The sequence below is a fragment of the Cydia splendana genome, chromosome 24 (genome assembly GCF_910591565.1).
Source record: "Cydia splendana chromosome 24, ilCydSple1.2, whole genome shotgun sequence".
Lineage (NCBI taxonomy): Eukaryota > Metazoa > Arthropoda > Insecta > Lepidoptera > Tortricidae > Cydia > Cydia splendana.
In genome coordinates, this window is record NC_085983.1 from 6,576,542 (window position 1) to 6,600,933 (window position 24,392).

A 24,392-nucleotide genomic window follows, 5' to 3' on the forward strand; every position below is an offset into this window, starting at 1 on the left:
TTACTGTAAAAAAAATATTTTCTTTTATTTTTACATAAACCTAATTATTGTACTTATATTTTAGCTTGTAAAAATGATTTCTATAAATATTAAATCATAAGATATTTTATTAACCTTTTGAACGCAAAATCGTGACAACGACGCCAAAGACGGCATTTGACGTCGATCGTTTTTTGATGAAAATCTACTGAAAAACACCCCACTTTTAGGTTGGCATTATTTATTCACAAAACTAAATTTTACCCCCGTGGCGTCAGCGGCGTGGCGTGGCGATGCGCCGTTTGGCGTTCAAAAGGTTAAAATAATTAAGGCCAAATTATACCTGATATAGGCCCGGCCGCCAGGTAAAGGTCTCACTAATATTGGCCAATTAAGGCCAATCTAAGGGACGCAGTTATACTCTGTATCTTTTGGTACTTAAATAAAAGTAAACAAACAATTTGTACATTTTCGGGTAGTTATAACATTTATCGGTTAACCGACCAAATACAAAACCGCCTGGATCTGTCACTGAGCGGCCTGGCTTTAACTTACGTTATTTGATCGTGTAATGTTTTCAACTACCCTCAACTGGCTTAAGGAGCTATTTGAGGGTAGATTTTGATTACTTTTATTTAAATACCTAAACATACAGAGTGTAGAGGAAGCAAGCAATGGGTACAATTGTAGTACTAACAGAAATGCGTGGCTACGTTACGTTCGCTCCCACATCCCAGTTTGCCCGCCGCGTTACCTGCAAACAAACACACAAACATTATTTATCACGACTTAAATAATATTCATTCTTTTAAAATTATGGCTTCAGTCCAGTGGGACTATTTCCCCAGTATCAAGGTATTAGGAGCTAAATACGACGACGAAAATTGTACCGTGATTTTATTAGCTCTTGTAAAGCGATAGCTGGACTTTACAAGTAGCACGTGGACTACCGGCCGTTGACTCCAAAATGGTGGTTAAACGCATTTCAAGATTAATTCTCCATTCACTGCACACTACCACATTAGTTTACTGTATAATAACTCACTGTTTAAAAGAACAATCCTTTATATACTAAGGATCACTTTCACCATCCCACTAACCCGGGGTTAACCGGTTAAACCGTTAACCCAGTATCATAACCATGGTAACTCCAGGTTTAACCGGTTAGCCCCGGGTTAGTGGAATGGTGCAAGTGACACTAAGTTATCTAGAATAATTATGAATCACACTACTAGGGAGGTCTACACGTGGAAGGTGTCAAACGGTTGTTTACATGTTACCAAAGACATATATAACTTCGTATAAGACGAATAAAGTCTAAGAAAAAAACGTGCCTCGGAATTCAAGTAAAAGTCATTCTCGAATAGATGCCGCACACACCTTTAGCCTATCCTCGGCTAGATGGCGTGACGACACCGTTTCATATTTAACAATTTTAACACATAGATATCAGTGAATGAACATGGATCAAAATGATATAAAAATAATAAAATAATTTATCCATAATACATTTTTTGATAACTTTATACGTTTTTTTTGAGATTTAGTCGTGTGTCGATAGATGGCAGTAAATTTACAGTGACTACAAAATTTACAATGACAGGACCCCTCTATACTATCTATTCTTTTTGCATGTTACTCAATATGGTAAGTATCCTATTGCATCCTATTGTCCCTTATATGGTATTACATTCCAATGTATAGGTAAGGTCTCCGGTTAAATTTATTATGCTTATTCTCTTTATTTATTTCAACTCTTAGGCTAGGTGATTTAAATTATGAATATAAAAGTAACTTAACTTTGGTCAAAAATCACGTTTGTTGTATGGGAGCCCCATTTAAATCTTTATTTTATTCTGTTTTTAGTATTTGTTGTTATGGCGGCAACAGAAATACATCATCTGTGAAAATTTCAACTGTCTAGCTATCACGGTTCGTGAGATACAGCCTGGTGACAGACGGACGGACGGACGGACGGACAGCGAAGTCTTAGTAATAGGGTCCCGTTTTACCCTTTGGGTACGGAACCCTAAAAACCTAACCTAGGGTGCCGCCGGCAGCGGGGCAAGGCCCAAGCCAGCGGGGCAAGGAGACTATCGAGGACCGAGTTACCGCTACAAGTACATGCGGCAACACCAATTTTGGTGTCTAGCCAGAGTATTCAGTTGCCGCGCACCACTACGGAACGGACGCTTGCTCGCGCTGCGCTTGTATATTACTATTGAGGGCTCTGTCGGTTAGGGCAAATATGGAAAATTGTGAAATTCATAATATTAATACTAGAAATAAACATAAGCTCGCAGTGCCCTTCACTCGGCTCCATAAAATTAAAAAATCATTCATGGGTAATTGTGTAAGATTTTATAATAAACTTCCAAACCATATTACTGAATTATCTATTGATAAATTTAAGAATTATGTTAAGCGTAAACTTATTTCTAAAGCTTATTATACCACACAAGAGTACATGAATGATATTACAACGTGGGATTAATTGTTATTCGAAATGATTATTTATTTATTAGGTATATTTGATTATTGATGAGGAAATGGATATTCCTACGGATATTAATACTATCTACTTCTTTTGTTACTTAGGCTTTTTTTTGACATTTAGATTTTATTCTAGAAATTCTGGACTAGTATTTTTTTATACATTTTTTTTAATGTTTGACGATCCTTTTGTGAAATTCTTAGTGTTAAGGCGCTCTTATACTCGAGTTTTACGTTTTCAAGGGGGTGAAGCAGACGCGTGGTAGAACGGGCAGGCGGGCGCCCCGCGCGGCGCACCGCACCATTCCCGCGCAGCACGTCTACGTCCTTATTCTGACGACATCGGTATTCTGAATTGTCAGTTCCGGGATTTTTAGTTCGGCAATTAATATTGAATAAGATTTATTAGTAAATTCGAATTTTGATGAGTACTTAATGAAATTAAAAACCGGACAAGCGCGAGTCTTACTAATAGGGTTCCGTTTTACCCTTTGGGTAGGGAACCCTAAAAATGGTAGGTAAGACGGTGAGGTCGGTGAGTGTACCTAAATAATTATTAATTATATACAATATGAGTGTAAATTGCCGGTTGCTTGATCGAATTCTTGACTGGAAGTGAGATAGTTGATATTAAAGGTCCCTTTTTTTAGTTTTGCGTAAATAACTCGTAAACGGTGGCCAATATAAAAAAAAATTGTTAAACGTTAATAATCGACACAACATTTTCAATAAAAAAAGATTTAGTACATTTTTAGCAGGGATCAATATTTAAAAAGACAATAAAGAGGGAAAGTTAATTATAATAAATTCTAAGGTTCCTTGTTTTTATTTTTTCGTTAATAATTTGAAAAGTATGACTCATAGCAAAAACAAATTTCACACAAATAATAAACATAAAATTTCCTACAAGAAACATGTAGAACACTTTTCGCTAGGATCAATATTTAAAAAGACAAAGCATCCGGTAAGTCAATTATAATCAATTTTAAAGTCCCTTTTTAGTTTTTTGTAAATAACTCGTAAACGGTGTCTCATAGCAAAATAGGTTTTTATGAATAAATAATCTCCATAAAACATCTGAACACTTTTCTCTAGGATCAATATTTAAAACGATATTAAAGGAAGAAAGTTAATCACAATCAGTTCACAGGTCGCTTTTTTTTCGTAAATAACTCGTAAACGGTGCCCCCGTTGCAAAAAAATATTATACACAAATATTGAACATAAAATTGTCCACAAAAAAGGTTTTGTACATTTTTTCGCTACGATCAATATTTAATGAGGTATTAAAGGGGGTAAGTTAATTATAATCAATTTCCAGGTCCCTATTTTAAGTTTTTCGTAAATGACTCGTAAACGGTGGCCCATAGCAAAATAGGTTCTTAATGTTAATTAACCCCCCTTGGCTAAAAAGTGGCCTCCATGTTTAAAATTCATTTGTTTACGTAAGATGTCCGTCTTTGGGTCACGAATTTACATGTGTGTACCAAATTTCAACTTAATTGGTCCAGTACTTTTGAAGAAAATGGGCTGTGACAGACGGACAGACAGACAGACAGTCGCACGAGTGATCCTATAAGGGTTCCATTTTTTCCTTTTGAGGTACGGGACCCTAAAAACTAAAAAAAGTGACATGTGAATTGATTGTAATGAACTTTCTTCCTTTAATATCGTTTTAAATATTGATCCTAGAGTAAAGTGTTCAGATATTTTTTGCAGGAAATTTTATGTAGATTATTTATTCATAAAAACCTATTTTGCTATGGGACACCGTTTACGAGTTATTTACAAAAAACTAAAAAGGGACTTTAAAATTGATTGTAATTAACTTACCGGCTGCTTTGTCTTTTTAAATATTGATCCTAGCGAAAAGTGTTCTACATGTTTCTTGTAGGAAATTTTATGTTTATTATTTATGTGTAAGATTTGTTTTTGCTATATGTCATACTTTTAAAATTATTAACGAAAAAAATAAAACCAAGGAACCTTAGAATTTATTATAATTAACTTTCCCTCTTTATTATCTTTTTAAATATTGATCCCTGCTAAAAATGTACTGAATCTTTTTTATTGAAAATTTTGTGTAGATTATTAGTTCATTTTTTTTATATTGGCCACCGTTTACGAGTTATTTACGAAAAACTAAAAAAAGGGACATTTAATATCACATATCTCACTTCCAGTCAAGAATTCGATCAAGCAACCGGCAAATTCGGATTCAGCGGGGTCTAATTAGGTTAAAAAACCCGGTTGCCAAAAAGTAATATGTTTTGCCAGTAGAAATCGATTTTTACAAAAATGTGACCAGTCTAAATTATTCAATTTGATTAATTTTATAGCCTTTTAAAATATGTTTACACAATTTATCAATCGTGACTGAATTCCGGATTGGTTAGATGGGTGTGTGCCTTTGCTGCCCAACTTGTTATAAAATGACAATATGACGGACGAATGTCTGAAATGTCACCGTATTTAAGAATTATTTTGCTTTTCTTCGTAAGTATGTTGAAAAACATTGTGTGTATAACATATTTGCATATTTGTACGGTGATTACCCATTTTATGTAACGTCCGCTAAACTAGCACAGGTCCGACGCTGACAGTGGTCACGGGCGTACTGGCGTGAGGAATAGGCGCAAGGTATTGCCGCGTAGGGTGTAATTTAGTAGGCAAAATGTTGAATTCATCAAATGATGAATGAAAAAATTAACGTATCGATAAAAGGACAAGCAATAATGAAGATTTACTTAAAAGCTATCGACTGAAGTAAGTTTCATATACATTTTCGTCCTAGTACTTCTAACATAAGGAAATAAAGACAGTGTTAGGCATGTTTTCAACTTAAGATTCTATCGAGAAAATAATGAGCCGTCGTGTTTCTGACAAGCAATAACGTAGTTCAAGGACTGAAGTTATACATACTAGAAAATAATGCGTGAAATCCTTGTAAAAGTCTGTAAATATGGTGACAAAAAAGTGCATTTTACTACACACCGCGCCTTAAATTTGATATGTATAATAATCCAATTTTATTATGGAATAATATTAACATCAATAAATTGCTCTGATAATTAGATTAAGATTAATTACGATTCATAAGAGCTTGTTGCTAGGCCTACATGAATAAAGTATATTTTGATTGATTGATTGATTGATTGATATGATATCCCGTAGGTTTGCGCGATGTACAAGGGAGGTAAAACTTACCTTATTTAAAACGTACTGTACTTCCCTGTATACGTGCAGCCTATGGAGGTTCTATACGCAGCGAGCCTACGGGCCCTCCGGATCCAGTACAACAACGCGTTCCGGGTATTGATGGGGCTGCTTCGTTTCTGCAGCGCATCAGGGATGTTCGCAGAAGCGCGCGTGAACTGCTTTTATGCGACTATGCGCAAACGATGCACATCCCTGGTGCGCCGGGTGCGGGCCAGCCCTAACCCTATCCTGTGTGTGATAGCGGACCGACTTGACTGCCCGTATATGAGACACTGCTGCGAAATGCATGTTTCCAGCAGTGTATATATATTGTAATAGTTAATTAGGTACTAACATTAGGAACGTAAGTCTACTAACAAATCTGTATGAGTCCATAGTTGCTCGAAATAAATATTTTTATTTCATTTCATTTCATATTGTGTATTTTTTCTTAGAGAGAGTGAACCTTCTGTACTAGTACTATTATTTATTCTGTGGGATAACTAACCTTGCTTTTGAGGTGCACTAGTTTGTTGTGGTTGTATAAAGCCGCCTCGTAGGAGAATGTGGACGAGCAGAGACCACAGTGGAAGGGTCTCTCCCCGGTGTGACTCCGCATGTGGCCTTCTAGAGTCTTCTTCGTCTGAAAACCAATAACTAATATTTCTTATAAACCGGACAAATGCGAGTCGGACTCGCCCACCGAGGGTTCCGTACCTTTTAGTATTTGTTATAGCGGCAACAGAAATACATCATCTGTGAAAATTTCAACTGTCTAGCTATTCTACGTCCATTTTCTGCCAGCAAACTGTGGCTTGCCAGCCGCATACAGATCTATAATTGCAGTTCTTCAAGTCACTCTAAAGATTAACCCCCTTATCAAAGAGAATTAGAAATAGAGGAATATTCATCGCTCGAAAAGATGGCACCACATCGGTTGTAGCCGCGCGCATCAGCTGACGTGCCAGCGGCCATAGTGTTAATACGCATGGTATGTGATAATCAAAATCATTTTTTCGTAATAAATTTAAAAGTCAAAAATTTCATTGATTCAAAGGAATTCTCTATATTGGAAACACAGACAAGACATCCTCCAGACTGAGCATAGTCGCGCTACCCCCTCTGCCACAAATATACGGTAGTTTTACTCCATTTTTGATCAAGTGTCTTTGTGTGACGTCCGTGTCTTTGAACGGACCAATCACGGCACGGGACTCGCTCACCTCGTCCCCCGCACCCCAGTATTTTTGGCAGCATCGGTTTCATGAAAGAATTGCTCTAAAGTCCGTTCGTCTAGAGCAGGGCTCTCCAAACCCCGGCCCGCGGGAGTTAGGCTCCAGGGGTTCAAGCCCAGCAGCAACCAGATACAACCAACCCCCCCCCCCCCCCCCCCCCTCGGCGGATATAATCGTCATCGTACCGTATAAGCCTTGCCACAGGTGTCACAGACGTGGTTGCGCACGAAGCGCAGGTTCCGGTGCACCATGCGTATGTGCGTGCGCAGAACTGGCCGCGACGAGCACGCCTGCAAAGGATACCAAACGATATATATATCTATCAATGTCAGATACGTGCTACAGATGTAGTGCATAATTGTTTTCCATCGTATTTTCTCGGAAACGTTCGTAGTTGATTGACAAACTATATAATCTTATAGTTCTGACACTTAGAGACATTTACACCTCTAATTTTTTTTATTTTTTTTGTGTTTTTGTATGTCTTTTATTTATATCTTTCTCATCACGGAACAATGGTGTTCCGGACCTTTGGGAGGCGTGCGCGGAGCCGAAGCCAACACGTAGAGGCCCTTTTGACACTTTAATGAAATGTAAGGGGTACACCGAGCGGATGCTGCCCTTACCCGTGTCATGGGACGCACGCAGAGGCAGCACCCGCCAGGGTGTAAGGGCTATTGAGAGTTGATGGTATCTAAAATGAACTAGGTTATTGGGTGAAAGCGATGGACTAAGTACTGAGCTATGGGGTAAAAAACCGGACGCCTGTCTAATAAAACGGTATGCAATTTTATTTCCGGCAGACGGTGACTCGCCCTCACAAGATGGGCCCCCACAAAAAGCGACATCTAGGATGGCTCAAGGGCAACACCGGTGTGAGCGGCTCAGGGGTGTCGAGAGGTGTGCGCCGCTTATTTATATTATTATTATAGTTTTTTTTTATGTAATTCGACATTAAGAGACCATGTGCAGTACATCTCTAAGTAATTGTAATATAATACGTTAGTTTGAATTGGTAGTTGCAGTTAGTTGTATTTTATAAAATTGTTGATGTATTGTTATTATTTTTCCTTGTATGTAAATTCAATGTTGACGTGTAAATATGCCCTTGTGGCCTATTTGCTGAATAAATGTTGAAGTTTGAAGTTTAAATTTGTCATGCCACTTCAGCCAACCTCAGTACTTTTTGTACCGAGACTGACTGAAATAGCAAGACACGTTCGTACGTTTCCGTGAAAATAGGATGGAAAATAATTACGCTCTAATCTGTAGATTAGGGTACTAGAAAAACCTCGCATTTACTCAAAAGTGAACTCACAAAGTCACAGTCGGGCATCGTGCACCGTATGGGCGTCACTTTCAGATGTACAGCCATATTGTGCTCCTCGAGTCTCGCTGCTTTCAGGAATTTCTTGTCACACAGGGGACATTTGTACCTGGAATGTGACAACAAATACCAATGTAGGTATACCGAAAAAAGCGAAATTTCTTTATTTGCCTCTTTATCGCTCTTGCATAATGGAGCGCTAGAGAGGCAGATAAATAAATTTCTGGTTATTCCCACTAGTTACCACCAAGTTGTTACCAGTAGTAGCTAAACTGGGAAAAAAATTCCACCTTTTACCAGTGCTAACTACTAGGAATAAAATTTCCCAGTAGTCTGGAGTTACTTAATTTTATTTTTCCCAGTAGTTACCAGTGGTTAAAGGTGGGAAAAAATCCCAGTAGTTACTGGTAACAACTTGGTGGTAATTAGTGGGAATAACCCGAAATTTCGTTTTCTTTTTTGGCGGTGGGGCCTCAGTTTATAGTTTGCATAATATCTGTACCCCTAGAGTAAATTTCATTGGATAGCGTGACGTGTCGTACGCGTTTGCGTTAAGTGTCATTTTGTATTGGATTTTGAGTTTCCAAAACGTCCCGCTTGGCGCGCTGTTCAAAATCCCATACAAAAAAAGACAACGCAAACGCGAACGCACGTCACGTTATCGAATTAAATTTACACTTGGGGTTCTGGACTTACTCATACAATACAATACAATACAAATACTCTTTATTGTACACCTCAATAAAAGAAGACAATACAAAATAAAACAGAAATACAAGCAGAGGTAAACAACAGGAGGTCTTGTCGCTAAAAAGCGATCTCTTCCAGACAACCTTTGGGCAGCGGAAATTAAGAAATTTACATATGTCAGTAGACTTACTTCAGTTTCTCGGGGTCTATATGTTTCAAGTTGTACTTCTTGTGCTGGTAATATGACATGCGATTCTTGAACGTCATATCACACTGGAACATATTAAACAACTAGTTAAATACAAACTCACAATCTAATACGACACCAAATATCACGTAGGGGAGATGGGGTCTCGGCAATCGTAATTTTTTTTGGCAATAGTGTGAAATGCGAGAAAATTAAATTAAAATATAATTCAAAGGTAGACTCTGTGCGGAAGGAGAAGAGTCGTGAAATTTATGGGGTCCAATACATTCTACGACTCTTCTCTTTCCGCACACAGTCCACGTGTATGTGAAGTCCCCAATCCGCATTGGGCTAGCGTTGGGACTATACCCCAAGCTCTCTTGCGCATGAAAGGCCTGTGCCCAGCAGTGGGACGTATATAAACTGAAAATATTAGGTAGTATTATTATTTATTGTGACGAAAGGCGTTGCGTCACAGGGCGGACGGATGTGTGCGCGGCACGTCTGTACACGCGTCATTGTGTATGTGTGGGTAAGTCGCTATACTGAGAGGACGCCAGAAGTCCGCCAGATTCATGTCGCGGCCAGTCGCGGGGCGAGGTACCTAATGCGAGTCGGGGCGGGGCGGTGCGTGGCCGTTCTGTATGATAATACTATTACTTATTCTGTGGTTGCGTTCAAAGGGGTATTACCTCAAGGCAGTAGAGACGGGCGGACGCGGCGTGGGTCACCAAATGGACCTCCATGGCTTTCTTGAACAGGAACCGTTTGTCGCAGTGTGGACACGAGTATTCTTTCTCCCCACCGTGGATGCTGCGGACAAACGAATTTGTATTCAAAATAAAATAGTACTTTCACAATTTAAAAGTACTCTTTTGACATATACTGATGGTGTACTGTACTTTCTTGACATTCATAGGTGCATTATGCGTTAATGCCTAAAGTGAAAAAAAAAACAAGGAAAGAGGTCGGCCGTTTCTCCATACAAACGTAGTCCCCATTTTCCTCTTTGGATATTGAAATTATGGAAAATATTTTTGCATAACTTGATGCATATTAACCATACCTATGCCTATTCATAATTTGTAGTCAGGCTAAATAAGGGTATGGTTGTTATTAAAATCGCGAGCAGTCAGCCCATCCGAAGCGCGCCCTAAGCGGTTTTAATAACAACCACGCCCTTAACTTATTTAGCCTGACTACAAATTATGAATACCTACACATTCCAGCTCTGCATCGTGTTATAATAGAACGAAATGAAGTAGCTGTAAATAATAAAACGAAATCAGTTCTGTGGGTTCTTGACTGATTTGTTTGTTCGTTTGTATAAATATGTAATTCAATTTACAGTTAATAAGATAAATTTAATCCGATTAATAAGTTAATTTCTACTTAACTCGAATGCGACTCTTCTATTTTAGTTTTTACACTTATACCGGTAAAACTGTTTTAATATTTTTGATCACTATTAAAACCAGTTTACTGAATCACTAACTGACACATAATTATTTATTACAGCACGCTATATTTATACTATACTATTTATACTGTTTTTATTAGTATTGAGTTCTAACAATATTTTGGTGGCAAAAGTAAAAAAAAAATCCCACTTTTTACCAGTGGTAACTACTGGGAATAAAAATTCCCAGTAGTTACCACCAAGCCGAGTTGGTGGTAACTAGTGGGAATTTTTTTTCCCAGTAGTTACCAGTGGTATAAGGCGGGGAAAAAATTCCCAGTAGTTACCACTGGTAAGAACTTGGTGGTAACTAGTGGGAATAACCCTTATTTATTCTGTGTAAGACTTACAACAAGTGTGTCCTGAGCGACGACCGGTCTCTGAACGTTTTCCCGCACAGCTCGCATTTTTGACGTTCCGCGTGATTCTTCATGTGGTTCCGGAGTTTAGCGAGCGACCTGTCAACACACAACAACACACTAGTTATTTACGATACAAAGTGCGTCAAGTAGGAAATTGGGGTATTTTAAATCGACACGGGTTGCGAATTGCCTATTCGCACGTGTAACACCTTTAATATAGTAACATCCATAATAGACTACGGAAACAACTTAGCGTTGATTGTTAGTCTCCATAGGCTACGGTGGCCACAATCGAGAAACGAACTGTCTAAAAATTGAATTTAGCGCGGAGCAAGTACCAGGGCCTCATGAGTTACGAGAAGGTGTCGTTGACCAGCCCGCCGGGGCGCGGCGGCCGGCAGTGTAACGTACCACGTTTTACAGTACATAATTATGGCCCTTTAAACTTTCGACATAGGCACGGAAAGTGCACATTCCCGCACTAGTGCCGGAAACTAGCACCATATGTACTGTAATAGTACATTACGATACAAGTGCGAAAAGTAGGAATTACCTTTTCGCACGTGTATTGTACAACGTTTTACAGTACATATGGCCCTTTAAATTTTTGACATAGGCACGTAATGTCCTTAATCCCGCCCTAGGGTGGTTAAGTAGCACCATATGTAATGTAAATAAATAAATATGTATTGGCTATGGGGGCTGTCCATAAATTACGTCATCGTTTTTTGACGATTTTTGACCCCCCCCCCCCCCCCTACAATCATCTAAAAATCATGCTTCAAATGACCCCGTTTCCTCCTACGTCGTGCTACCGTCATCCGATGTCCGGACCCCCCTCCCCTAATTTGAAATGACGTAATTTATGAATAGCCCCTATGTAGAAAACAGCTCTTATACGTACTCCTAACGGCAATTTTTTTATGATATGAAAGGCATGAGCAGACGGATCACCTGATGGTAAGCGATTACCGCCGCCCATGGACACAAATGTAGGTACGAAAGTTTGATCTCCCATAAAAAAATCAATTTCGCGCCTTTTTCTATAAAGAGGGCTTGCCAAATCTGGCGTTATAGTTATAACGTAATGAAATACCTAGGGGAGGGGGGGTCGCCTCCCCCTGCCGCCACCGGCACGGAGGGCTGCGGCCCGCAGCCTGCGCCGGTCCGTCACCGTCAACGCAAGCTCCTGATGACACTACTCGGTACGGAGTGAGTGACCCGTTCTTAATATATTTAATACTAGACGGGCCCGCAGCTCCGCTCGCGTAAATGAAATAAAGAGTTCGTCTTAAGTTTAGTTAAATACCGATATTATTATGTATTCAACCCTGCCAGGGTTTATAACTGTGATAGGGATTTCTTATTTGTAGCCGTTATTTGGTTAACTTAATTCGCAAATTTCTCATTGCGAAAAGGCAAGATGCTATTTTTACATCTACCTACGTAGGTATTTATTTAAAACTTGTTTCAACAAAAAAAAATATTATTTATTTTTATAAGCCTAGTTGCAAAAACATTTATTAGATTAATTTCCGCCTTAAGACAAATATGGACGACCACCGCCCATAAATCGCCTTTTCATACAAACGTAGGTAGTCCCCATTTCCCTTTCTGGATATTAACATTAGGTACTTACTACGGCTACGGTGACGCAACGACCCAAAGTGAGTCCTGGCCTCCGACACCAGATCACGCCATGTTTCTCGGTCTTGCAATAGCTCTCGCCAGTCGCCATGGCCGAGGTTGAGCAGGTCTTGAGCAACTACGTCGTTTCAGCGGTACCTAGGACGTCCACTCGGGCGTCTCCCATTTTGTTGTCCCAAGTACGCTCTCTTCACGGCACGGTCCTCTCCCATTATCTCTAAGTGTCCGAGCCACTGAAGCTGCCGCTTTGGTCTCTCAATATTTCGCCACTATATCGTAACACATCCTTATTTCTATGGCAACAAAGCTATATTACGATATTTGGCTGACTGCTGACTGTACATTTGCTTATTTTCATCAGGTCGCTCAAAAATATCTGAACATGCACTTTATCTACCTACATTATAACTTACTATCCACTTTGTATTTCTGGCCATGGCAATGTTTGCCGAAACCGTGAAAGTCAATCTAATATAATATTAATTTGATTGATAAGTCATATATGGCATAAGTCACTCGTATGGGCTATAGACTAAGGTTGAGGTTGATAGCACTTTTTATTTTACTTCGTGTAAAAAAACGCCGAAATAACTGTATACCAACATGACAAACATAATTTAGGTTACTTTAACTTACGAATAATTTTGTCTAGTCTGTAGCACCACCGAAACGAAAACAACCGAGAGTTGCCGAGAGATGGCCGATCGTCGTAAAATAAAGATTGTTATCAAAATTTCTTTTGCTTATTATAAATTAAATACGCATCAAAAGCGATAGTTTTTATGCTCTAGTTCTATTCTCATATTTAGATAATAGATTGGAACAGTTTTTTCTTATCATACGTGCGTCGTATTTGAGAAACGTGTCAAAAACTTTTTTAGAAATTTGTAAGGCGCCATCTCGCTTCTTCCCTCGTTTTTTATCCCGTTCTGGTTTTTCAATTTTATATAAATGATGTCTGTGTCTCAGAGAAATTTTGTTATTATAACGTAATTGTGTATATGTAGGTAGATCCGTAGATAGTTACTCTAGAGTGGCTCCGCAGCGACGACACATGTGCGCGCGCACGGCGCCGCGCCCACGCACACGTGTCGTCGCTGCGGAGCCACTCTAGAGTAACTATGCCGCGCGCGATGACAGCTCCCCGCACTCTACGCAGCGCCATCTATGTATAGTGTACACTAACGTGTGGATATGTAGGTAGATAGTTACTCTAGAGTGACTCCGCAGCGACGACACGTGTGCGTGGGCGCGGCGCCGTGCGCGCGCGCCGCGTGGTCCGCCGCCACGGCCGCGCGCGATGACAGCTCCCCGCACTCTACGCAGCGCCATCTATGTATAGTGTACACTAACGTGTGGATATGTAGGTAGATAGTTACTCTAGAGTGACTCCGCAGCGACGACACGTGTGCGTGGGCGCGGCGCCGTGCGCGCGCGCCGCGTGGTCCGCCGCCACGGCCGCGCGCGATGACAGCTCCCCGCACTCTACGCAGCGCCATCTATGTATAGTGTACACTAACGTGTGGATATGTAGGTAGATAGTTACTCTAGAGTGACTCCGCAGCGACGACACGTGTGCGTGGGCGCGGCGCCGTGCGCGCGCGCCGCGTGGTCCGCCGCCACGGCCGCGCGCGATGACAGCTCCCCGCACTCTACGCAGCGCCATCTATGCATACAACATTAACCTTTCATATATTGTGCCATGATATTTTTTTCAAAAGCAGTAAACACCTAAAATGATAAACAAAATCGAAGTAAATACTAAGAGTAAGGTAGCCTTTAAGGTAGTCATAGTCTACATTTTAGTGCATAATTACTTTCCATCGTATTTTCACGGAAACGTACGAACGTGTCTTGCTATTACAGTCAGTGTCGGTACAAAAAGTACTGAGGTTGACTGAAGTAGCATGACAAATACGAACGTTTCCGAGAAAATACGATCGAAAACAATTATGCACTAAAGTCTATTTCAATAGAACTTGCTAAGTATGTAAACAAACCGCCATATTGAAATTGTCTCTGAATGATGAATTTACTAGTGATGGGCAAGACTCCTACTTACTACTTTACTAATGTCAAACCATATCGAATAATAAAATACCAAAAGTAAAAAACAAGTAATTACTTATTTTTAATTTGTTTAATCACGACCAGAAGACAAATTAGTACTTAAGAATGATGTATTGATGTATTTTATAACCGCGGCGGTAGGTACAGAGCGTGGGTTGGGTAGTGTGTAGCGGGTTTATATCACAAACTTTAGTCACAACACTACCCATCATAGACAATTGTAGAATTTAAAAGAAACAAAACCGTCATTCCAACAGGTCCTAATAACCTAACGTATGAACCCATTTTAAACTTTTAATGAAATATCCAAGATACAGTTATATATTTGTGTACTTTAAGGAACGGACCGTTTCAATAGTGTATATGTGTATGGTTTCAATGGTATTTGATGAGGTGGTGTGAAAATTCAAAGAGAAACAGTGATACAACAAAGTTACGTTGTTTGTTTACATAGTTAGCAAGTTCTATTGAAATAGACTTTACATCTGTACAATACAGTATGAAAATTCATAAGATGCTATGCTACCGCGCAGCGCTTTAAATGAAGTCTATTTAGATACCACACTCAGTCTGTCAGTCATTTAATTAGCTAATTGAAGTATTGAATCATAAAATAATATTGTACCAACCTCGCCCGATGCCGTCGCTTATGGGCAACCAGAGCGTGGTCGTCTCGGCAGCGGACGCGACACACTGGACACTCCGCGAGACCGGCTGACTGTTGAATCAAAAATTACAGAATATAACTAGCGACCCGCCCCGGCTTCGCACGGGTTACACAAAGATATATACACCTAAACCTTCCTCAAGAATCATTCTATTGATAGGTGAAAACCGCGTGAAAAGTCGTTCAGTGGTTTTTGAGTTTATCGCGAACATGCAAACACACAAACAGACAGCGGCGGGGAACTTTGTTTTATAAGGTGTAGTGATAAAAGCAAAACGTTGAACATCCTTCACTCGACTACGGTTTTTAGTAAATAAAATAGTTTTGGTACAGTTAAATACAATAAAATTAAGATTTTAATAGCTGTTTTTCCACCGTAACCGTATTTAAACCTAACCGTAAGTCGTAACCATGGCAACGAGTGATAGTAAAAAGTTGATCCCACATGAACAGGCGCGTGCTTAGCTATTCGGTTATCTAGTTTGAACCGGTGGTTGAACCCGAGCATGCAGTCACAGTGGCTCGCGAGTAAATACTAGGTCACACCTGTGACATACTTACAGGGGCGTGCTTGGCCATGTGGTTGTCCAGGTTGAACCGGTGGTTGAACCCGAGCATGCAGTCACAGTGACTCGCGAGTGAATACTAGGTCACACCTGTGACATACTTACAGGCGCGTGCTTGGCCATGTGGTTGTCCAGTCTGAACCGGTGGTTGAACCCGAGTATGCAGTCACAGTGACTCGCGAGTGAATACTAGGTCACACCTGTGACATACTTACAGGCGCGTGCTTGGCCATGTGGTTGTCCAGTTTGAACCGGTGGTTGAACCCGAGTATGCAGTCGTCGCAGCGGTACTCGTGTCGGGTGAACACTATGCTCTCTCGAGCGCGTTGCCGTTCTGCCTCTACCTGTTCATAAAATATATGTGTAATATAAGTTATATAACTGTTTATTTTATATTAAATATTATATATTAAACAGTAACTGTTTAGTTATAAAATATTTGACATGTAAACTTTATTATGTGTGTTTATAATATTATATATACTCTATAATTTCAGTTTTACAGCTAGTGCTGTACTCTGGGGGCAGAACATTGCAGTAATATCCCCTATACCAATGTCATATATGGAGGCCTTGGTCACTTTTTCTTAGTACATCGATGGCGAAGTACCATGAACTTCTAAGTAACATTTTTAGTAATACACATTTTCATTAATTAACAAGCTTTTATTTGGTCGACCTGTATGTAACTATGTAATGGAATCTAAGGTAACTAATTTAACCATCTTCCAAGGATCGTAGCGTCATGAAAATTGGCAGCTGTATGTAGTTCTGATGACAATACAATAATATGGTACTGTCGAACTGATCTGATGATGGAGACAGGAGGTGGCCATAGGAACTGTCGACCTGTATGTAACTATGTAATGGAATCTAAGGTAACTAATTTAACCATCTTCCAAGGATCGTAGCGTCATGAAAATTGGCAGCTGTATGTAGTTCTGATGACAATACAATAATATGGTACTGTCGAACTGATCTGATGATGGAGACTGGAGGTGGCCATAGGAACTGTCGACCTGTATGTAACTATGTAATGGAATCTAAGGTAACTAATTTAACCATCTTCCAAGGATCGTAGCGCCATGAAAATTGGCAGCTGTATGTAGTTCTGATGACAATACAATAATATGGTACTTTCGAACTGGTCTGATGATGGAGACAGGAGGTGGCCATAGGAACTCTGTGATGAAACAACGCAACCTAATTGTGTTAGGGGTTTTTAGAATTGTCTCGATGAGTATTAGTTATCTGCCGTAAGAAAAGTACAGTCAGCGATAAAAGCTTGTACCAAAAATGATTTTTTTTCCAAAAACTTATTTAGTAAACATAGTTCATGGTACTTCGCCGTCGACATGACATTTATTCCAGTTTATACCAATGTCGCCAAGGGGAAGATGGGGGGAAAAAATGGTTCACGTAGTATAGGTATGTTCCCCAAGGCACTCTTCTCACCTCCTCCCAGCTAAGTACTATCATCTCGATCTGTCCGTCCTTCACGTTGAGCTGTGCCAGGTTCTTGTCGACCCGGGGGTTGTTTACCACCCCCGCCGGCTTCTCCCGCTTGCGACGCTTTTTTACTATATTATCCTCTGAAAAAATAATGTTGATTTTTGTTATACTACGTCGGTGGCAAACAAGCATACGGCATATGGCCGTAGCCACTTGCAACTCCAGAGGTGTTACATGCGCGTTGCCGACCTTAACATTCCGCACCCTCGTTGGGTTCTGGCTACCTTACTCACCGGCAGGAACACAACACTATGAGTAGGGTCTAGTGTTATTTGACTGCGGTTTTCTGTGGTTCAAATCCCAGTAAAGGCATTTATCCTCCTAACGCCCAGCCATACAAATGAAAAATACAAAATTTGCCACAGGAATTTGAACCTACAATGTAGGAAATAGAGTTGATTTTGCGTTGTTCAAAAACTGAACGAAACAAAGCAAAAGCAACTCTATTCCAATCGAATATGATTTAAATTTCATTGAACTGAATTACGGAAATTGAACTTATGACTTACGGCTCCGAAACGTGGTCTTTCACTATCGGCCTCATCTCAAAACTCAAAGTCGCTCAACGAGCTATGGAGAGGGCTATGCTCGGAGTTTCTCTACGTGATCGAATCAGAAATGAGGAGATCCGTAGACGAACTAAAGTCACCGACATAGCCCACCGGATTAGCAAGCTGAAGTGGCAATGGGCAGGCCACATTGCACGCAGAGAAGATGGCCGATGGGGTCGAAAAGTGCTCGAGTGGAGACCACGGACTAGCAAGCGCAGCGTAGGACGTCCACCCACAAGATGGACAGACGATCTTGTTAAGGTCGCCGGAAGACGCTGGATGCGGGTCGCTTCCAACCGGCACGTATGGAGGTCCAAGGGGGAGGCCTATGTTCAGCAGTGGACGTCTTATGGCTGAGATGATGAATAAGTACTATAGGCAGGACCTTGGGTCTTAGGAGGATATTTTTGTGTTAGTCGCAGATGTTTGTTCCTGATTTATTAATGTTTTAAGGCCTCCTCTCATGCGCGAGAGGGCTTGGGGCTGTAGTCCCCACGATAGCCCAACGCGGATTGGGGACTTCACATACACCTTTGAATTTCTTCGCAGATGTATGCAGGTTTCCTCACAATGTTTTCCTTCACCGAAAACCTAGTGGTAAATATCAAATGATATTTCGTACATAAGTTCCGAAAAACCAGGTACGAGCCAGGATTTGAACCCGGATTGAAAGTCAGACGTCATATCCACTCGGCCACCACCGCTTACATTTATTTTGCAAATTGTGGCACTATTTATAAACATTTGATTATAATTTTGAAATTATACCTGTATCTTCCTTTTCCAGTGGCTGCTCTTTCACCTGATCTTTCTTCTCTTTCTTACTAGGTTTGAGTGGTTCATCGTCAGAGGCGTTAAATTCATCTTTCTCTCGTTTCTTCTTCTTTTTCCTCTTCTTTTTACTGGGAGCAGGTTCTTGTGTGATAAGTACGTCATCAGTCTTAGTTTCCGTCTGAAAACCAGTATTTTTTTATCAAAAGTGTTTTTGTGGGTTGTACAGTCAGCAGCAGAAGTTGCTAAGCGGGCGAGGCAGTGGCGGATTTGCCCTAAGGCCCAGTAGGCCCGGGCCTAGGGCGGCAAAAAATTAGGGGCGGCAAATTGTGACACAGTCCGCTGATGATAACAAGAAATAACTTAAAATATAGTCAATATGGTGGGTGCTGCAAAAAGGGCGGCTATAGGGCCTGGGGCCTAGGGCGGCAAAGAATACAAATCCGCCACTGGGGCGAGGTGTTCAAAATTACCTTGACACGCTCTTATTCTCTTAACAATAAAGTCGCGTCAAGATCATTTTGAACACCTCGCCCGCTTAGCAACTTTTGCTGACTGTACCAAAATACATAAATACTTACAAAGAAAAAGTAATACATAAATACTTACAAAGTCCTCTTTATCCTCTATCAAACTATTATTTTCATCTCCATCAAATCTTTCATTGTCAAAATCATCTTCAATTTTTATAACAAATGAAGACTGGCTATCATTCTCATTTGTACTATCTATTATCTCAGAAACAATAGTATTAACTTCAGAAAATCCACTTTCAGTACATGTAGCTATTTTACTTAAAATATTAGGTTCATTTATATTTACAAAATTTCTATTTGAGGCACTGTCAGGGCCAAAATAATTTATAGAAGTTTCATTTTCCGATGAAATTAAGGTTTTGTCATCTTCATCTTGATAATAGTAGTCTTGAGCTGTATTTATTATTGTTTTTAAATTTGACAGCGACGCTATGGGTGTAGTTTGGTAAACCTGGAAATTTGTAAATAATGTACATATTAGTAATTTTTTTATTTTTTATTTAGTACTTAAAACTTAAATCTATCATTACAGGTTTTACCTAATGCAATAGATAAGCGACAAACCAATAATCAGAGTTATTGCCAATATAAATAAAACTTAACTTAAAACTTAACTTAATATTAACACAAGTGGCCTTTGTGAAGTCATTCAGGGAGCACGTAAATATGTCTAACCCCAACGCAACTTTATTGACAGTGCGAATAGCCCTCGTTAGGGGAGCTTCCTTTAGCAGTTTTGTGCGAGCAACGGGTACGGCCAGCAGCGGCGGCCGGCGGCGGCGCCACACGTGCCGCCGGGCACGTGTGGCCGTTTAATGTTATTTATGTTTCATAGTTTATGATCTCATTCCCAATATTATACTTAGACAACGCTATGTACTCCATAATTGTCGTATTGTATCAGGTGAAGTACTTTGACACTATTGTAATGCAACATATGATGTGGTTGTACTTATTCAATAAAATAAAAATTTGAATACAAACACATTTTCAATCATGCCTCGATCTTGATTAAGAGTCTTAATTTATATAGAATGGTAAGTTTTAAGATTTTTTTTTTATTTTGTTTGACATAATTAGAAGTAAAACATCTCTACAGGGTCATTTTTGGACCGTTTGCCATATTGTGCGAGGTGATTAGGTAGGCCATACTGAAAAACTTTTTCTATGGGACCAACACCGAAATCACAAAAATTTTTTTGGTTGTTTCATACATTTTGGTCAAGTGGATGTCGACGTTTTCTATGGGAAGGCCAAATTTTGGGATTTCGGGGTTGGTCCCATAGAAAAAGTTGTTCAGTATGACCTACCTAATCACCTCGCACAATATGGCTAACGGTCCAAAAATGACCCTGTAAAAGTATCATTTTTCATTGCTTCTCAACATTTACTGTAGCAGAGGGTCTATAGACCCCATGTGAAAGACCCCACGCAATGTATGGTTAACTACGGGTTCTAATTACCACAGCAGAGGTGTTAAATTACCTCTAAATTGCATAGCTTAGATTGTGATTAGCGCACCTACTTACCACTAATATCTGGACTTAAACCAATGCAAGAACAATAAAAAATATTTACCATATACCGCAGCAGGAGATCACGGGCCGTGCGGACTGTCTTCTTGAAATGTATCACAGACCGTATTCTAGCGATGCATTCCCAACATAATAACCACTCCTGATTCATCTGGTCCTAAATATATAGTGATTTTTTAATTAAGTTTTTTGTGTTAACCTTGTAAGAGTTTTAAGGCCCAACATACATTTTATTCCTATTTTTAATTTGAACCGTGTTGTGTAGTGTAAATTGGAATGAATTTCGTTTGTCTGCGAAAGCAATAGGGGATATTACTGCAATGTTCTGCCGCTGCAGCATTAGCGACTCAGTAAATTCATACACTAACTTATACATACTGTGCCTTAAACTGTTTTTGACAAGTTTTCACAGACAATAAAATATGACATTGATGCATCAAGCAAGGCGGTTTGTTAACAAGGGCCTACCGGTAAACGCGAAAATCGAAATTTAGTTATGTGCCTCTTTATCGCTCGAATATGCAAGGGTGATAGAGAGATTAGATAACGAAATTTCGATTTTCTTGTTTCGCGGTAGGCCATGTGTATGTCGGCGGCCGATCGTAAGATCAGGCATATCGTGAAATTCCTAGGCATATCGTGAAACGTGAAAATCTTTGACTCGTTCCCTGAGTCGACGGAGCCCCGCATGTTTTAGTTGGCATAATATACACTTAGTTGAGTATTGTTTACCAAATGTTTTAGTGAGTTTAAAAAATAAATAAAAAAAAAACATTTTATTGTAATACCTACAATAAAATGATTTTTGTTTTCTTCTTTTTTTTTGTAATACCTACTTTTTTTATAAGACTTATGTTTTATTTGTTTTTTATTACATAAAAAATCGGTTCCGGTTTGCTCACGGTTAACCTAACAGGCTCCTCCCCGCTTCGGTCATTGTCGCACCTAACTGGACTGTGTCACTTATGAGATTTCTGTTACTATACTATTATTAAAACCTACCACTATCAGTGTTGACTAAAGTCGCAACTCATTATTAGCATATAAACATATGTATTTATAAATTTAATATTTCCAACCAACAAATGTAGGTATGGGTATGTATCTTTTTTCTTTTTCTTATTTGTAACTTGCCTAATGTATGAAATGGGGAACTGTTGCATCAACAAAACGTTATTTGTCCAAGAGTTGTTTGACCAAGTGAAAGATTTGACAAATGATAAGTCTCCCAAAAGTTTAGAGGCATTATAATAATCTGCTTTACAATAATTCTACCAATTGAAACGTTGTTATACAAAAATTTGCTAATCGTTAGTTGTCAAAGTGAAACGTCCGCGAAATATTGGTTGGCAAATGAAATTCGGCCAAAAAAAGTTCTGCGAAAAGGCAGATTACCACGAAATCTACGTATTTGGGTTCGTCTTTAACGTCTCTAAAAATGTGTTTAATTTTAAACTAAATAACACGCAAATTATGGCCAAAAAACCAGTGTTTTGGTCTAAAATCCCGACGACGTGGTGACGACCGGTCTGGCCTAGTGGGTAGTGACCCTGCCTATGAAGCCGATGGTCCCGGGTTCGAATCCTGGTAAGGGCATTTATTTGTATGATGATACAGATATTTGTTCCTGAGTCATGGTTGTTTCTATGTATTTAAGTATTTATATATTATATATATCGTTGTCTGAGTACCCACAACACAAGCTTTCTTGAGCTTACCGTGGGACTTAGTCAATTTGTGTAATAATGTCCCTATAATATTTATTTATTTTATTTTATTTTTTATTTAAAATCGTTTAACATTGATACCAAATATCTCGAAGACAATGAACTTTGAAGTATATACGGGATATATACTGGGGTATCTTAAAGTTCGAATCGGACCGATACGTGACGATACACAGACAGACGCGGCAGGGGACTTTGTTTTATAAAGTGTAGTGATTTAAAAACTTACCATGAAATCCAGCATTCCCATAAATATTTTTTTGTATTCTTCGTCGTAAATTGTAGTTAGCTTGCGATCAACACACAGGCATCCTTCGCAGATATAATTAAGTGGTACATTATTTATGCTAGGAGGGTTCATTTTATATGCTAGAAAGTTTCAAGTTTAATTTAAGATTTAGCTGGCCATTATATCGGATTTATTACTTTCTTATGAGTTCCAAACGGGTTCCAAACTTATTTATACCAAATCCCGAGTCCCAAACAAATCCCAAACATCGGTTCAATCGGTTGACATCAGTGACATTGACATTTAACAATGACATAAGCAACAATGCTACCAGCTGAAAAAATGTTCTTATTCCCTTTTTTTCGTCATCGGTGTAGTGTTCCAAAACGCGTTGAGGCAATAAGCTATTGCATACAGCGCATAAGGCCAGTCGCGGCCAGCGACACCATCAAAGAGTAGTATTATATAAGCATGCTCAAGCTACATGCACCCACCATGCACCAGTTACTCGCAAATGCAAATATGTTGTGAGTTTCATCGTTATGCTTGAAACGACTTTTGCGATTTCGATTAAATTTATATATAGTATATTTTACACCCATGTTATTGCAGGTGACTGTACCTACTAGTTCTCGTTGCTGAAAATTAGCACTAAATAGAATGTACCGCACCTGAAGTTGCAGGCGTAACCCTCTACTGCGAACAAATTTCTATGAGGGTGGGGTGAGTTAGCAGCTGACTGTACCTATCGAATGTCAAGAGCGCATCTACAATAATATTTTTGAAAATGTCGACATGTTTTTCCCCTTGAGTAGGTATATAAATAAACCATTTAAACAGATGTTTTTATTATCTAATGGTGGCCTTAATGCGGAACAAATACAATTTTATGTATTCACGCACGGAAGAAAGAATGAGCGCGCCTTTCACGTCATCACGTACAGTCACCTGTAATAATATGTTACACAACGAAGGCCGCAAAATATCTGTCACGATCTTATTTGTAGATACATAAGAGTCGCATAAGAGCGTGTCACATATTTTTGCGGCCTTCGAAGAGTAGGTAACATATTATTGCAGGTGACTCCGTATACGTAGGTACTACAGTGAAACCTGGTTAATTGGCACCTGGATAAATGGAAAACCTTAATAATTGCAACGAAAGGTCCGGTCCCGGTCCCTTGAGACCAAAATGCCTCTATAATTGAAAGTTTGGAACCTCTATAATTGCAATTTAGATTTTAGTGCTTTTCGTAATTTTGCCTCTGTAATTGTGACCACATCGCAACTAAGACCTCTATAATTGACACTGTGCTAAAAAAATCCGTTATTTTAGCTCTTCTTATTACCTCTATTATTGAAACGAGACTTATTGATTACCTCTGTAATTGAAATAATGTAGTTGTAGACAGCAGAAACAATATTTTAATAGCAATGATCATTTTATTTTAAATCTTCATCCAGAATTCAATTTATTTATTGGGTATCTAATATCTATCACAGCCAAATAGGTAGGTAGGTGAAATAGTTTTGATTAAATCAAAAACAAAGTATGCTTTTTACATTCCAATAAAACTTTCTTCTGCAATTCAAGGGAATTTTTTAAACCCAAATGATTAATAAGAAAATAAAGTAGTCATTAATGTAGTAT

The 24,392-nt window shown here is 39.3% G+C and overlaps 1 protein-coding gene across 1 annotated transcript; it reads right to left on the reverse strand.

Annotated features, from left to right (window-relative positions):
• LOC134802170 (zinc finger protein 665-like) lies at positions 1 to 22,988 on the reverse strand. Its single transcript, XM_063774764.1, has 16 exons — positions 22,742 to 22,988; positions 20,829 to 20,942; positions 19,324 to 19,701; positions 18,712 to 18,895; positions 17,336 to 17,472; positions 16,096 to 16,224; positions 15,277 to 15,365; positions 14,124 to 14,243; positions 13,957 to 14,082; positions 10,919 to 11,026; positions 9,802 to 9,922; positions 9,113 to 9,195; positions 8,224 to 8,341; positions 7,091 to 7,195; positions 6,179 to 6,313; positions 1 to 733 (listed from the first exon to the last, which is right to left on the reverse strand). Exons 1-16 carry the CDS (start codon positions 22,871 to 22,873, stop codon positions 689 to 691), a joined length of 2,124 nt encoding a protein of 707 aa, XP_063630834.1. The 5' UTR covers positions 22,874 to 22,988; the 3' UTR covers positions 1 to 688.
• Positions 22,989 to 24,392: the final 1,404 nt, after the last annotated feature.